Genomic DNA, 14,572 nt, shown 5'->3' on the forward strand with positions numbered 1-14,572 from the left:
TGTGCAACCAAAGCTTATCCTAACCATCCCGCTTTCCCTCATATCTCACAACGCGCTCGTTCAGGTACATACATTACGCCGCCGTGGTTGACCGGGTCCAACAGCGTGATTGATTGGACTCCCGTGCCAGGGTCGCCGGCCGCGGAAAATGAAGTGGGCCTAGATCTTCGAAGGGGGGCGGCATGAATCAATGCTCGGCATGGAAGGGGGCGAGAAAGAGGTTGCCGTAGTGTACATACGCTCAAGAGAACTGACAGGGCCGTCACAAGGAGGCCCAAGGCGTCAGAGACAACTAAGGTTGTCGTGCAGCTCGTGCTATTTAGACGGCCAGTCTACTCGCGCTACCTGAGAAGATCGGCTATCTGTTTTGTTTGCACTTCTCGAGCCGACACGGGTGGAAGCGAGCGAGGGATAAGTGGTATTGAGAGCGGGTCTCGAGCGGATCGTTGGAGGCGCCAGCCGAGGATAGCTGTGTGCGATCCGTGCGTCTCTCCCTCTGAGCCAACTTAGCAAAGTGCAAGTAGCCGTTCATGTGCTGCTGTGAAGTTGTCGTTGCGCTTAGTCCGACTGTACTGCGAGCGAATACATTGGTTCGATTTTATGCTGCTAGTGACATCTACAAGCATCGCCTGTAGTTACTCTATTAGGAGCCTGTCTTGCTGGATGCAGCGATCTTCGGGCAGACTGTATCCGCACAGTACGGTTACAAGTCTTCCCAGCAACATTGGCTAAAAGTCCCACCCAGGCGCGGTTTCGAGACTGTGCGTCTGATGTTATTCCCATTCGGTTCCAATATGAGCATTGCATTACCCGTTGACACAAGCAAGAAGTATCTGCTACAACAAGACATGCATGGTGAAGTCCTACTGATAGCCGGAAGAAAGAGAGGCGGGTATTGCTGCTGCATTCCAGGAAGGTTTGAAGCCGCTTCGAAGGCTCGGGAGATGGTATACACAATACGGTTCGTCCGTACACTGCTCCCTATCAACACCGCTCACTCGAAGAGCGACTAAGAGGGTTCTCGTCCAACTCTACTCTTCCATTTCTTTAGGGTGGGATTATCATTCCTCATCCTCTCGAGACACTGTGTAACACCCAACTTGGCTACGGCGACGACAATGCACCGCACAGCATCGGTCGACCGAATAAAACCCTCTGTCCACGCTTTGTCGCCGGTCGATCGAAAGCCTCTCCGTTAAGCCAACACTTGGCCCGTCAGAGAGGAGGTACTTGCCTGAATCACGCTCGGTAAAGCGGCCGGTCCACCTACAGAGCCTGCTTGCCGAAGGGAGGGAAAGGGGCAGATTGCCTCATCGCCTGTTCTCATCCCCCTTACAGCCTGCCGTTCCAGAGCGGCCTTCAAGTTTGTATTAGGCACGCTAACTTGACGCGGCTTCCGCTCGATGCATACGAGATTAACCGCCAGGCGGCAGCTCCAGCAAGCCGCTTGGATGGAGGGTTGGGCTTGCGAGGACGGGCGGCATGGCTCGCTTGTCAACTGCCGCGCGGACCTAAGTAAGGTAGCTGACGTCCCGGATTAGACGACCGCAAGCGCCGGCCTTCTGAACGGGGTACACCCCTCAGCACCTTCACCGGTCCACCGTTAGCCGCGCTGCCCCGATGAGAGACTACCTAGGGTTTAGAACGCTCCGAGACGAGACCTGCGAGGCGGCAAGGGTACTTTCCACTCGCGGCCACCCTCCGTTTATTCCAGATGAAGTAGGTTGGCTTGCAGCATCGCTTATGCCCGGCGAGCAAGAGCCAATCCAGCACGTTCCCCCCGTTTGCACGCTGAGGCTGCCTGGGTCGCGTGTCTTGACCTTAGCCCTTCCGACCCCTATGGCTCAGGTGGCAATTCGGGGCCGACCGCCAGTGTATCCTCGCTTCCCAGTCGGTATGGCCACGACCTGCTGCTTTGTCCCGGCTGCCGCACACGGGCCCGGAGACTCAAGCGCTGTTAGACTGGTCTGAGGGCGCCGATGACGCAGGGCCGTGTATGCGCCTATTCATTCCCACTTCACGTGCAACGAGGTCGGCCGTCGATCGGCGCCGGTTTTGGGGCCCGCTGTGGTCGCCGCAACCCAACCTACATGGCTGCGCCGCGGTTTTGCAGGGGGTCTCCCAGCCGGATGGCCGTACCTGTTGGTATCAGGCAATGATCTGGCAAGTGAAGCCGACGGGACTCGTGGAGGGCGCGGAGCCCTCAGGTCTTTTGGATTCTGGTATACACGATACAGGCACCAATGGCTTGAGAGCCACCGTCAACGCTGTCTCTCGCACGACCACGCCCTCCCGCCGTTCAGCACTTCGTTTCCGGGAGCATGGGAAGCGTTGGACGGATTGCTACGCAGAAAAACAGTTAATTCTCCTGCTGTAGCAGCCGGGCGACAGGGTTCTCGGACAAATTGCTGGGTTTTGGCTGATTTCCATCTGGCAGTTTAGGCTCTAATCGGTGCTGTGGTCTTGCACTTTCTCCCTGCCTGGACATGTGCTGGATACCGGGTGGTGAAGTTTGCCAAGGCGCTCGTCGACGTCCGATTTCAGTCTTGTGCATATGCGACGGGATTTGAACAACGGAACTTGAAGGGTTGATCTGTGACGCTGAGCCGACGATGCAACACGCATTTCGCTCCTGGAACCTACATACCTCGTAGATACACTCGTACATTACCATACACTGCCCGCAACGCAGCAATGCACATGCGGGGCGCGTATACCGGGAGGCATCCGGAAGGCACAATGTCAGCTTTCAACAAGTTCAAGTCTCGATCGTTGGTAAGTCTGCAGGGAATCCCTGGGTGGGACCGTATTCGATCCGTCCGGGTCTGCGGGCCGGTAACCAGCACCACGCAACGGCATGCGTGAGCGGTTCAAGTTGTTCTCAGCATCCGTTGCCGCGACGCATCCGACATGGCACCTCTTGGACCTGTAGAACATCTCGACTGCTCAAGGCCTGAGCATAGATCGGCCGTCTCGAGGCATCCTCTGCGGACGCAGCAAACACAGCGTGCCGCTGAATAGAATCAACATCTCCGCCGCCGGCGTCCCGGGCAGCTGTGATTGGGCCGACATTCACTGTGATAGCTGCATTTTCCTCAGGAGGCGAAGTCCATTGGGTAGGCTACAGGTTTTGCCGTAAAGCCCTCGGTCTCAAACTTTCCCCATCCTCGCGAGTGTTAGACTTAGAAGCCAGCTGTCTCAAAACGCAAGTGCAGTTAACTAGCAAATCCCAGGCATTGTTTAAGGTTGGCTACTGGTATGACACGGATCTTGCCGCTTACGATGGCAGGCGTGTAAGCATGGACCAATCACGTACAAAGAAGGTCTTCGATGGACCTCGGATGACGCCACGGTATCGATCCAGAGCAGCGACGTTCTCTTCAGCCTTCTCTGCCGTACCCGACCTGACCTATCCACGACAAGGCCGGTGGTGTTACGTATACGGCAACGACGAAGTCAAAAGCTGCCCGCGCCTCCCAGACCCGTCGAATCTTTTTTATATACAGCCCCGACATCCGACACGCTGGCGGGTATTCTGTGGACGCACTCAGCGGCTCGGTCAACAGACGCCGCGACCCCAGCAAAGGCTGCAGAGCTCCCAGGCCCTGACGTGATGAGCCAGCCTCCTGCGCCGTCACCGCTCAATCCGCAGCTTTGCTTCTCGATAGCGACTTTGCGAGGCATGGACAGCCCCTCGGTGCCCCAATTGCTCCTGCGGTCAAAGCATTGCTGACCATATGGCAGATTTTCTGCGCCTGTCGCGCAGCTCGATCGACGACACTATAACCCAGAACCTAAATGCTTTAGAGGCTCCCGCCAGGGCAGGATTCGACCCGACATCGACGTCGCGTCTCGGCCCACGGCCCCTGTCCCATCAGATCGATGCGGCAACCTGCAAAACTTTCCAGGATAAAGTGCTTTTCCCGTCGTGGCAGGTCCGCTCCGATGTTCTCAGTTACTGCTCGTTAGTCGCCACGAGCCCGGACCCTGACGACCCCGAAAGAGCCTTGAGGGAGGCGGAAACAGAGAAAAACCGGGAGCGGGTTGTCGATGAGAGACTAGACCCATACTCAGCACGCTTCTTCCCGCGGGAAGCTCGAACAGAGCAGTTGGCCTTTGTTCTCCGACAGGAGATGGGCATAGAAAACATAGTCCGGTCTAGAACCTGGGACATAGTTCGCCGAAGATGCGGCCAGTCGACCCATGAGACGTGGGAACAGGCGTTGGCGGATTGGCGGAGATCTAGAGAAGCATCTGACGCAAATCGATGAAGCCGGCGTGTGCCGGCGTAGCGATATGAAAGTCGGAGATTCATTTGTCTTGTATGTATAGTATGTACTAGTACTACGAGTACATGCATAGGTATATGTGCCCCCAGGGCTATTGTAAAACTACGAACGTGAGCCCGCAAATAACAGTACTACATTTTATGCCAAGTTTCAATCTCATCCGAGCTGGGAAAGATAGCGAGCTAGTCAATTATCTCTAAAATCCTCACATTAGCCTCGAGCAAAACGACCGGAGCACGCGGAGCTAAGTATGCACGGGTATGGTATGCGGCGGATCCCCACTCCCGTTCGAGCGGTCCGAGCCCGGCATGGTGGGGCCCAGGTAAGGTCAACAACTCTTGGACCCGCCAAGACTCAAATCCAATCCACCGCCGCCACCATCCCGACTGGAAGTCCAAGAACCAGCATCGAACCGGGGAGCTCATCGCGTACATCCACGGTCGTCGCGTGATACGCTCCGCTTGCTAAAAGAGGAGAGCCGCTGAAGCCATCCTCCTCCACTCTCCCTCCATCGAAGGACGTTTCGGAGCTTGGCCCACCTTCCGACGAGAGCCCTTTCACCCCTCTATCGTCCCACATCTGCTTCGGCACCAGCTCGGAGTACAGAAGCGTCTCCACAAACTAGAGTAAACCGATACCCATCCCCTCAATCTCGACCGAGCCGACTGCCTGACTCTCCTTTGACCTCTCGAAGGCGCCCTATTTCTGTATCAACTTGGGCCGGTCCCGCACGCAAGCCCCGCCATTCGTACCTGATGCCGCAACCACTCAGTACGAGAGAGGCCAACCTCTTTCGTACCGTCATCCGTCACTATGAGGATAAGCAGTACAAGCGCGGTCTGAAAGCCGCCGAGCAGATCCTAAAGAGGAACCCCAGGCATGGAGACACAATGTCCATGAAGGCCCTGATTCTCAATGCCCAGGGCAAGACCGAGGAGGCGTTCGCCCTTGCGAAGGAGGCACTGACGATCGATATGAAGTCGTACATTTGCTGGCATGTCTACGGCATCCTCTACCGCACCAATAAGAACTTTGACGAGGCCATCAAGGCCTACAGGTTCGCCCTCAAGCTGGAGCCCGATTCGCACCAAATCCAGCGTGACCTGGCCGTCCTTCAAGTTCAGATGCGCGACTACCAGGGCTACATCCAGAGCAGGTTCGTCATGCTCAAGGCGAGACCACAGCTGCGTCAGAATTGGACCGGGCTTGCCATTGCCTACCACCTCGACGGCAATCTCGAGCAAGCCGAGAACATCCTCACCACCTATGAGAGTTCTGTCACCACCAAGCCCCTGAAAAGCGATCTTGAGAACTCCGAGGCGCTTCTGTATAAGAATTCAATCATCGCCGAGAGGGGGGATATTCAGCGGGCGTTGGAACATTTGGAGGCAGACTGCAAGCATTGCCTAGACCGGCTGGCTGTTATGGAGCTCCGGGCCCATTATCTCGCACAACTTGGTCGGAAAGATGAGGCGGCAAAGGCGTATCGCGCGTTACTGGATAGGAACTCTGAGCATCCAGACTATTACAAAGGCTTGATCGAAGCCTTGGACATCCCGGCAGATGACGAGACCTCCCTGAAGGCTGTTTATGATGAGTATTCCGCTAAGAACCCTCGCTGCGATGCCGCGCGGCGTCTTGCGCTGGACTTCTTATCCGGTAGGTGCAAATTAGTTATGATGTCGAAACTCGCTCGCTGCTGACGAGGTTCTAGGCGACCGCTTCCGCACCGCCGCGAAAGCGTACTTGACTCTGATGTTTGACAAGGGAGTTCCCTCTACGTTTGCCAACTTGAAGCACTTGTACTCGGACGCGTTCAAGAAGGATACCTTGCCTGTCCTCGCCGAGGAGTATCTGGGAGAGCACAGCGGTGGCTCGACTGCTGAGGGCCAGGCAAATGGCGACAGCTCTAAGGGTGAAGGAGCCGCTCTTTACTTCTTGGCACAGCATTATAACTACTACATGTCGCGCGACCTCTCCAGGGCCATGGAATTCGTCGACAAAGCCATCGAGCTGGATCCCCAGAATGTCGATTTCCACATGACCAAGGCTAGGATATTGAAGCACCAAGGCGAGATTGCGAAGGCTGCGGAAGCAATGGACCATGCTCGCTCGCTCGACACAAGAGATCGCTACATCAACTCCAAGGCTGCGAAATACCAGCTGCGCAACAATGAGAACGAGAAGGCTCTGGCCACGCTGGGCTTATTCACGCGAGCAGAAACCGTCGGGGGTCCTCTTGCCGATCTGACCGACATGCAATGCATTTGGTTCCTGACCGAGGATGGCGAGGCATGGCAGCGACGGGGCAACCTCGGCCTAGCCCTGAAGCGTTATCATACCGTGTTCAACATCTTCGATATCTGGCAGGAGGATCAGTTCGACTTCCACAGCTTCTCCCTGCGGAAGGGTCAAATCCGAGCCTATATCGACTTAGTGCGCTGGGAGGACCGGTTGAGGGAGCACCCGTTCTACTTCCGGGCCGCCTTGGACGCTGTCAACCTCTACCTTTCGATGCATGACAAGCCCCAGAACGGCGCCAATGGCGCTGGGGACGATCTGGCCAATGGCGAAGATGCCGCCGAGAAGAAGAAGGCGGCTAAGAAGGCTAGGAAGGAGGCCCAAAAAGCAGAACGGGAGGCTGCTGAGAGGGCTGCCAAACGCGACCCGAACAAGGCTGGCCCCCAGAAAACCAAGGACGGCGAGGAGGCGAAGAAGAAGGATGATGATCCGGACGGAGCGAAGCTGGCCGCCACTACGGATCCCCTGGGTGATGCGATGAAGTTCTTGTGGCCCTTGCTCCAGTTTAGCCCCAAGAACATCGACGGCCAGATCGCTGGTTTCGAGGTCTTCATTCGTAGAAGTGAGTTGCGTTCTAGTCTAACTAACCTTCGTTGCTAATGTGCTGACGCTTGTTGGCAGACAAATACCTCCTGGCCCTGCGCTGCTTGAAGGCGGCGCTCGCCATCAACCAAGAGCACCCCAAGGTCCTGGAACAGGCGACCAAACTACGGAAGGCTCTGGCCGATGCTCAGGATTCGCTAGCGCCCAAGTTGAAGGAGGTCTTTCAATCCGAACTTGCCGGTGTCCCAGGAGCCTAGGTGACCCTCAGACGCCCGCGCAATCCCGCACACCTCTAGCAGAAAAAGGGGCCGGGTGGGGAATTGGCGATGCTGTATTGTCGGCCCTACGACCGATGGCCTTCTCGTGCTTGCAGCGTTACGGTAGTTTCTCCGCATGCCTTTGGGGTTCCTAGTGGAGTATCCGCACGCATCTGGCCGGTATTTACGGGGGAAAGAAAAAAGAATGGCGTTGTATAAAGGGTGCGGGTATGTAGCCAGGCAGCATGGAAGGAGCAGTTGTTTGCGGAAAATCCAACCTTGTTCGTTTACCTTCTCCTGTTGTTTGTCCTGCGGGTTCTGCCATCACCCGGATGTCGAGGTGAGAGATAGGGAACTTTGCCATATGGTATGTACCTGGTGTGTGTATATTATATGCCCGTAAGTACTTACCACGTTAGGCATGTATGTCATCCCGGGGGATATGGTATTCATATGCCAGCGATGGAAAGTTTCGGATCGCAAGCGACGACGTGTTGAAAGCGCCTTGATCGCGATCGAAGGGCAGTGTTATAGAAATTGTAAAGCTGAGAAAGTAACCGGAAGCGGGTGACTGCATGTCCCCATTCTGACCTAGCCACTGCGATGACCCGCATTCACCATCTAGTAGGCCGTCAACTCATGACACCTGCTAGGGTAGACTACTAGGAGTAGAGACTTCCCGCTCTTGGTGTCCCGCTCCTCATGTCCCATGACATACCGCATCTCAATCTACTGCACCTCCCGTACGACCTTATCTATTGCGTTCGCAACATAGTCCACATTCTTCGAGTTCAAGCCCGCCATGCTAATCCGCCCATTCTTGGTCATGTAGATGTGGTAATTTTGCCGCAACTTGAGGACCTGGGCCTCGGTTAGCCCCGTGAAGCTGAACATGCCGATCTGGTCCGTGATATGGTTCCATTTCCCGGGCGTCCCCAGCTTCTCGAGCTTGTCCCGCAAGGCCGTGCGCATGGAGATGATGCGACCGGACATGGTACGGAGATTGTCCTGCCACTCGGCAAACAATGTCGAGTCGTTCAGGACGATGGACGCAATGCGGGCGCCGTAGATGGGCGGGTTGCTGATCTCGGAGCGCTGGAGAATGGCGAGCTGCGAGGCGACGCGGGTCGTGATCTCAGCCGCATCAGAGGAGGGGCTCGCCACGTAGTGGAAGCAACCGGCCCGCTCGCCGTAGAGGCCGAAGTTCTTGGCGAATGACTGCGCGATCACCAGCTCGAAGCCCTCTTCGACGAACAGCCGGATGGCGCCGGCATCCCGGTCAAGGTCGCCCGAGGCGAAGCCCTGGTAGGCGGTATCAAAGAAGGGGAAATGCTTCTTCTCTTTCATCAGCAAGGCAATGTCGCGCCACTGCTCCGGGGTGGGGTCCACGCCGGTCGGGTTGTGCGCGCAAGCGTGCAGGAGGATGATGCTGCCATCCGCCGCCTCCCTGAGCGCCGCCTTCATCCCCTCGAAATCCAGCCCCTTGGTCTCCTTGCTGAAATACGGGTACGTGGCGATCGGCAGGCCGACATTTGTGAAGATCTGGTGGTGGTTCGCCCAGGTCGGGTTGCTGAGGTAGACGGTCCGGTTGGTGCCCTGGATCTTGTAGAACTTGGCCAGGAAAAGCGCGCCCAGGTGTACGGCGCCGGTGCCAGAGATGGTTTGTACCGAGGAGACGCGCTTCTCGGCGATGGCGGGAGCCGATTTTCCAAGCAGCAGTTCGGCAGCTTTTCCGGTAAGTGCGGCGAGGCCCGTAATGGGAAGGTATTCATGGTTCGCTTCGGGGTCGTTGCGCAGAATCTCGTCCGCCTGGAGAGTTGAGGATCGAAATTAGCTTGCTGCTTGGCGGGTTGATGCGGGGGAGGGGCAACAAGCCGCCCAGGGGAAGTTAGAGAGAGATGGCGGGCCGATATGCTGCACACACCGCGAACCGTTGGAAGCTACCACCAGCAAGACTGATGGGCTGATTGATGATTGGGGATGGAGGGAAGGAGTGGGTTGCATAAGGAAGTTGCGAACCTTTTTGACCACTGGCAGAACCCAGGGCTTCGCGTTATCGTCACGGTACGCACCGATTCCCTGGAAAGAGGCTGGTCAGCACCATCGCTGCTGTAAGGCAACTCGGTCACCGTTGAAGAGATGGACGCACCAAATCGACTTTGTCCGGGCTTGGATCGGCCCGGTACGCCCTCATCAGCCCAAAGAGGGGATCCTCGGGGGCCTGAGGAACCACCTCAGCGGGGAAGTTTGTTACTGATGGCGGCGCCATGTGGTTTGCGATGCTCTGTAGTCGGGATGTAGCGGACGCGGGGACGGAGGATGAGGATGACGAGGGAGGCGTAGTGTGACGAGGTGAATCAGGCGCCATTTTAAATGCCCCGTTTCGCCGTTCTTCCGATCTGGCTCCTTATTTACCCTGCGCTGTGACACTACGCACCTACGGATCCGTCCAGCCGCTCGAATGGTAGGACCGCTGCTTGGCTCGACAGCCGACAGCGGACGTGTTCCAATGCTGACATGCACCGATGGATTCGTTTGCAAACTAGCTGCCTGCAGCCACCCTCGTCTTCGAATACTTGGGGCGCGGGACGACAATTACACAATCCGGATCGTTTGATATTCTTGCGGATCAGGCACGTGGAGCTAGAACAGTCATAGAGGAGGTGCAACGTTGTCGCGTAATTCAAAGGAGCTGTCGATGATCTTGGATTCTGGGGTAAGGATCCCGGGCAAGGAGGGGGCGTCGAGTTTGCTTATATATACTCTATACTGTCTAACTTGTGTTCTCCAGCGATCGCTATGAGGTCAATTGCCAAATAGTGTATCAGAGTGCATGTGAAGCGGGCTCGTGGCCGGCTGGCGACCGAGCCGCGCCGAGGCAACTCGGCGCTGGGGTGCAGCTGGCTGCTGAATGCGTGAGAGAGTGCGGAGTGTCAGGCCACTCACATCTGGGGTAATTGAGAGTATGGATACGCTGTGGAACCTGGGTTTGACCCGGATATCCGGGCACGAGGATCATGGGACACACGGAATCTTCAAGGAACCAAACGATAGATACCTACCACAGTACTCATGTCTCCGGAAACTGTTGACCGAGGCCTCCCTAGGTTTTCCGAGTCTGTCTAACTCTAGTTAGTTATGTGCTTATCACCCGGCTTCAGACCCAGGCATGTTGCCTCAGCTGCGGGTAGCGTACCTAGAAACCCCTGCAGTCAAACACCTAGAGGAGTATGGCATGTAGTGTATGTAGGTTGTGGGTTGCAGCTATTAGTTGCTTCAGAAATACAGTATGTTTCTTATAGATGGATGTTTACGGATATTTGCCTTCAAGTTATCCGGAGGGGCGCGTTGGTGAAATGGGCCCGGGCCACAGCAATGTTATCTACCTACCTAATTACGCGGCACCCCGCCAACAGACAGTTTAACGTTATCTTTCTGCCGGGCGGACAGGATTTTCAGTCGCAGCATGCGATCTTATCGCCAAGGGCAGCATTTCAAGCTCGCAACACGAATTTCCAAGACCGAATCACCAGCGCACCGAGGCGTCCTTTTGAACCAGCAGCAGCATCAATTGATATAGACGAAACACAACCACCAGAATGGCGTCCAAACAGAGCATGCCTTTCATAAAAAACCTCGCCTCGAGCGGTATGTTTTTTTACGCCGTGGGCGCGAGCACACTGCCATAAATTGCCCCTCCCAACTGACCTGATATGTTCTTCTCGTCTTAGACCGTAAAATCCGCACCTCGGCGCTCTCATCCCTGCATTCCTTCCTCTCCGCCCGACAGGTCGCGTCTTCGCTGACGCCGCTCGACGTGCTCAAGCTATGGAAGGGCCTCTTCTACGCGCTGTGGATGTGCGACCGGGCGATCCCGCAACAGAATCTCTGCAACGAGCTGGCCGATCTCGTCTATATCCTGCCCCGCGAGGCCGTCGTGCCCTGGCTGCGCGGCTTCTGGGCTACGATGTCGCGTGAGTGGACGGGGATTGATGTGCTGCGCATGGAGAAGTTCCTGTTGCTCGTAAGGAGGGTGGTTGGGGCTGCGTTCAAGTGGATGAGGAACGGTAGTGGCAGTGAAGGGAGTGGGAAGAAAGAGACTGGAGGTTCTCATTGGGACGCGGGCAAAGTGGAAGACCTGCTGGGGCTCTTGGGCGAATGGCCGTTTGCGCTCGAAGAGGAGGTGCTGATAGAGCAGGTCACAGGGGAGGACGGTCAAATATCTCAGAAGATCCCAGTTGGGTTGAGGTTGCACGTCTTGGATATCTGGGTTGATGAGGCGGAGAAGGCGGGCTTGCTTGATGATGAGGACGAGGATGCAAGGCAAATCATCCAGAGGATCTCGGAACAAATAGATGCCCTCGAGCAGGCGACAACAAGCCCAGCTGTACGGGCCAGGTCAAAGGAGTCGCTTGCTGATGACCGTCTACCGGGGAACAGGAAACAAGGCGACGAGGCTCAGGGAGATGAAGGTATGAAGGACACACAGGGAGATGGTGGAAATTGGGACGGGTTTGATGATTAGACTCTCCTCTCTATCAATTCAGCGTGGCATCCGTGGTTATTTCTTGGGCTCGCAGCGTCATGTCTAGCTCGAACCGACGGACCCGGCTTGCTTCCGGCGAGCAACCGAGGCTAGCGATGATATAACGTGTAAGTGATCTATCACACGCTCAACGATGCCTAACTATGCAGTACCAAAAATGCCCAAACCAAATCTAATCCACTCGGTATCCCCAAGCCCGCACAAAGGAATCCATATGGTACAGAAGCCACTACATTGGCACCCAGGGGTATATTACATGGGCCATATGACGGGCAAGCCACGGCCGAAGCCGTGGCATATGTGCCAGCGACAATCGCAGGGCGCAGTGTTCGATCACGGTGTTGGTCCGCAAGGTCGTTCATTCCGAGAAAACGGCTAGGCAAGAAGCCGCTCAGTGGCAGTCACCGTGTCCCAATTTCGCGGACCCGGAGCCTCAAAGGTGCCTGTGCCTTTCTTGGACAGAGTTAGGCCCAGACCCTGGTGTACTTCGGCCTGAATTGGGCCGAACGGGATGGCCTCCCCGTCGATGCTGATGTAGCCCTTCTCCTGGTTGCGAGGGATCACCCGGAATGCCGAGACCTTGCGGTACGACACTAGAGGGCTGTCGAAGAATTCGCCTGATTCTACGCCCAGTTGTAGCGCGACAGCTCTCATGGGTGATATGTCGCCATCGGTCGTGATTAGGTCCATGAGGCCGTCATTTGCTAGCGCCGCTGAAAAGAAATTGAGGTCCGGCGCCATGTAAGCCATCTGCATTTCCAGTCAGACGATGTCAACGGCGAGGGAGGGATTTTCAAGACGGTGGTAAAGCCTACGTTGCCACAATAGAAGCTACCAAGTTTCTCGTGAGGGATGAGCTCCCAGCCTTCCGGCAGCTTGTCGTTGACGGTACCGTACTTCAGGGGTGGAAGGCTCAGTTCATCGTCGCTGTCAGTGGGGTCGGGTGATGGCGACGGGAGGCTGGGCTCTTTATCAACGCGGCCCTGTGGTTTGTCGCCGTTTTCCGATGGGTCAGTTCCCGCTTGCGCGACTTTCTGTCGATAGTGCCTCTTGACATCTCCCTTGTCGTCAATCTCGGCTTTGACAGCAATATCGCACGGGTATGTTTTTCGCTGCAGGACGCTCGTAAGAAAGCCAACAGTGAAGCGAGCGGCGCCCATCCATCGCAGATGCTCGGTGCCCAGGTCCAGCTCTGCCATCATGCCCAGCGCCTGGCTGAGGAAGCTGATGGTCCGCTGATCCCCGTGCGTCACACTGACCAAATCGAGTGGTGTGGGCACGCCCTTGACGATGGCCAGCGCCGCCAGGGTTGGGCGGTGAGTGCCGTACAGGTTGCAGCTCATGGCGTTGCCGGACCCGCAGGGAATGTGGCACACGGCGATCTTGGACAGCGCGCGGCGGGCATCCGGGCGTTTGGCGAGGCCGTTGAACACCTCGTGTGGCAAGCCGTCGCCCGAGCATGGGATGGCGATGTCGTAGTCGTCGATATTCAAGTCGCGAGCCAAGTCCACCGCCTCGCCGGAGTAGCTGGTGCGCACGACGGTCATGGGCATGCGTGCGGCCTCGAAAATGGGCTTCACGTCCTTCTCCCAGATCTTGTCGGCGCTGCCAGGACCAGCATGCGGGTTCACCAGGACCCAGGCGCGCTTGCGGCGGACCGAGCCGCTGTAGGCGCACTCCAAGAGCCGTTCGACCCACTGGGCAACCTGGTCGCCCACATCGTCGGGGCTCTGCTCGGCAGCAAGCTCGGGGATCGCAAACTTGGCACGGCGTACTTCCAGAAAGTGAGGCCGCGTCTGGTCCGCGTAGTCAATCACGAGCCACCTCTGGTCGCTGGTGATCTCGACCCAGAGGATGTTGTAGTAGGGTATCCTGCTCGGTGTGCCATTGGTTCCTTGCCTCAACGTAAGCAATAGCCCGGCGGCAGTGTCTTCGTGCTTGCGGAGCTCTTACCAGGAACCCCGATGCATAGACATGTGCGACTTGATTTGCTGGCAAGCTGGCCTGCATCGACGGTAACACAGCAGAATGCGTGAGCCAGAAGATTCCGCAGGGTACATCTTTTTTTGAGAATGGAGGCCTACCAGACAAGAGCAGGGCATCCTGCCCAAGTGTGAGAGTCACACCCGGCGAGAGGGTGAGCACGTGGCCATCTGTGTCGTGAGCTGCGCCAGCACTGCTCTCTGGTGTCTGCTGCCGGTCTGGGTTGGCGGGACCCGGAGACGTGTCTGAGCCCATCTGTCGTGGCGTCGTCAACTCCAGCAGTCGGCGAGTGGGGATGATATGCGCGCTTGCAACGGCGGCATGTGACGGCGCGGCGAGCAGAAGAGCTCGAAATGGCTATTGCCAACCAGGAGAGTTGGTATGGGTCAGATCACGTATAACTAGCCACCACAGTATAACAAAGTAACGATAACAGACAATCAGTAGCAGCTTCTGGCGGGGAACGGATGCAACGGAATACTGCGCGACACCTTGTCACATTGGGAAGCCGAGTCTGCCGGCAAAGGGCCTGTCATTCACCACCACGAGCTGGTGGTTATTGTTAAGAACCATTGTCCCTGGCCGCCATTGACAAGGGGTGCATCCGAGGCTGACACCGTGCGAGGACGCGCTCGGAGGTTTTGCAGATTTCG

At 56.6% G+C, this 14,572-nt stretch overlaps 5 protein-coding genes across 5 annotated transcripts; 3 read left to right on the plus strand and 2 right to left on the minus strand.

Moving 5' to 3' along the window:
• Nucleotides 1-3,285: 3,285 nt before the first annotated feature.
• Nucleotides 3,286-4,436, plus strand: B0T15DRAFT_139923 (caffeine-induced death protein 2). The gene is made up of 2 exons (XM_062861868.1): nucleotides 3,286-3,680; nucleotides 3,745-4,436. Exons 1-2 carry the CDS (start codon nucleotides 3,614-3,616, stop codon nucleotides 4,269-4,271), a joined length of 594 nt encoding a protein of 197 aa, XP_062722210.1. The 5' UTR covers nucleotides 3,286-3,613; the 3' UTR covers nucleotides 4,272-4,436.
• Nucleotides 4,437-5,044: 608 nt separating this feature from the next.
• B0T15DRAFT_394362 (NMDA receptor-regulated protein 1-domain-containing protein) lies at nucleotides 5,045-7,390 on the plus strand (the record flags this gene model as incomplete). The annotated part of the gene is made up of 3 exons (XM_062864724.1): nucleotides 5,045-5,948; nucleotides 6,004-7,152; nucleotides 7,212-7,390. 3 exons carry the CDS (start codon nucleotides 5,045-5,047, stop codon nucleotides 7,388-7,390), a joined length of 2,232 nt encoding a protein of 743 aa, XP_062722211.1.
• Nucleotides 7,391-8,119: 729 nt separating this feature from the next.
• B0T15DRAFT_394857 (pyridoxal phosphate-dependent transferase) lies at nucleotides 8,120-9,659 on the minus strand (the record flags this gene model as incomplete). Its single annotated transcript, XM_062864749.1, has 3 exons — nucleotides 8,120-9,199; nucleotides 9,410-9,469; nucleotides 9,540-9,659. 3 exons carry the CDS (start codon nucleotides 9,657-9,659, stop codon nucleotides 8,120-8,122), a joined length of 1,260 nt encoding a protein of 419 aa, XP_062722212.1.
• Nucleotides 9,660-10,698: 1,039 nt separating this feature from the next.
• On the plus strand, nucleotides 10,699-11,915 carry B0T15DRAFT_566240 (nucleolar protein,Nop52-domain-containing protein; the record flags this gene model as incomplete). Its single annotated transcript, XM_062870692.1, has 2 exons — nucleotides 10,699-11,038; nucleotides 11,122-11,915. Exons 1-2 carry the CDS (start codon nucleotides 10,990-10,992, stop codon nucleotides 11,913-11,915), a joined length of 843 nt encoding a protein of 280 aa, XP_062722213.1. The 5' UTR covers nucleotides 10,699-10,989.
• A 396-nt stretch (nucleotides 11,916-12,311) lies between these two features.
• B0T15DRAFT_566241 (ATP-NAD kinase-like domain-containing protein) lies at nucleotides 12,312-14,561 on the minus strand (the record flags this gene model as incomplete). The annotated part of the gene is made up of 4 exons (XM_062870693.1): nucleotides 14,021-14,561; nucleotides 13,890-13,940; nucleotides 12,752-13,830; nucleotides 12,312-12,686 (listed from the first exon to the last, which is right to left on the minus strand). Exons 1-4 carry the CDS (start codon nucleotides 14,172-14,174, stop codon nucleotides 12,312-12,314), a joined length of 1,659 nt encoding a protein of 552 aa, XP_062722214.1. The 5' UTR covers nucleotides 14,175-14,561.
• Between the last annotated feature and the right edge of the window lie 11 nt (nucleotides 14,562-14,572).

The sequence above is a fragment of the Chaetomium strumarium genome, assembly GCF_033439665.1.
Source record: "Chaetomium strumarium strain CBS 333.67 chromosome Unknown B0T15scaffold_3, whole genome shotgun sequence".
Lineage (NCBI taxonomy): Eukaryota > Fungi > Ascomycota > Sordariomycetes > Sordariales > Chaetomiaceae > Chaetomium > Chaetomium strumarium.

Excerpts from the sequence above, each read along its gene's own strand:
- B0T15DRAFT_139923 (XM_062861868.1), top strand. The coding sequence starts at position 3,614 with ATGAGCCAGCCTCCTGCGCCGTCACCGCTCAATCCGCAGCTTTGCTTC. Across the intron at positions 3,681-3,744 it reads CTCGATAGCGACTTTGCGAG|ATTTTCTGCGCCTGTCGCGC; the intron begins GCATGGACAGCC and ends ACCATATGGCAG.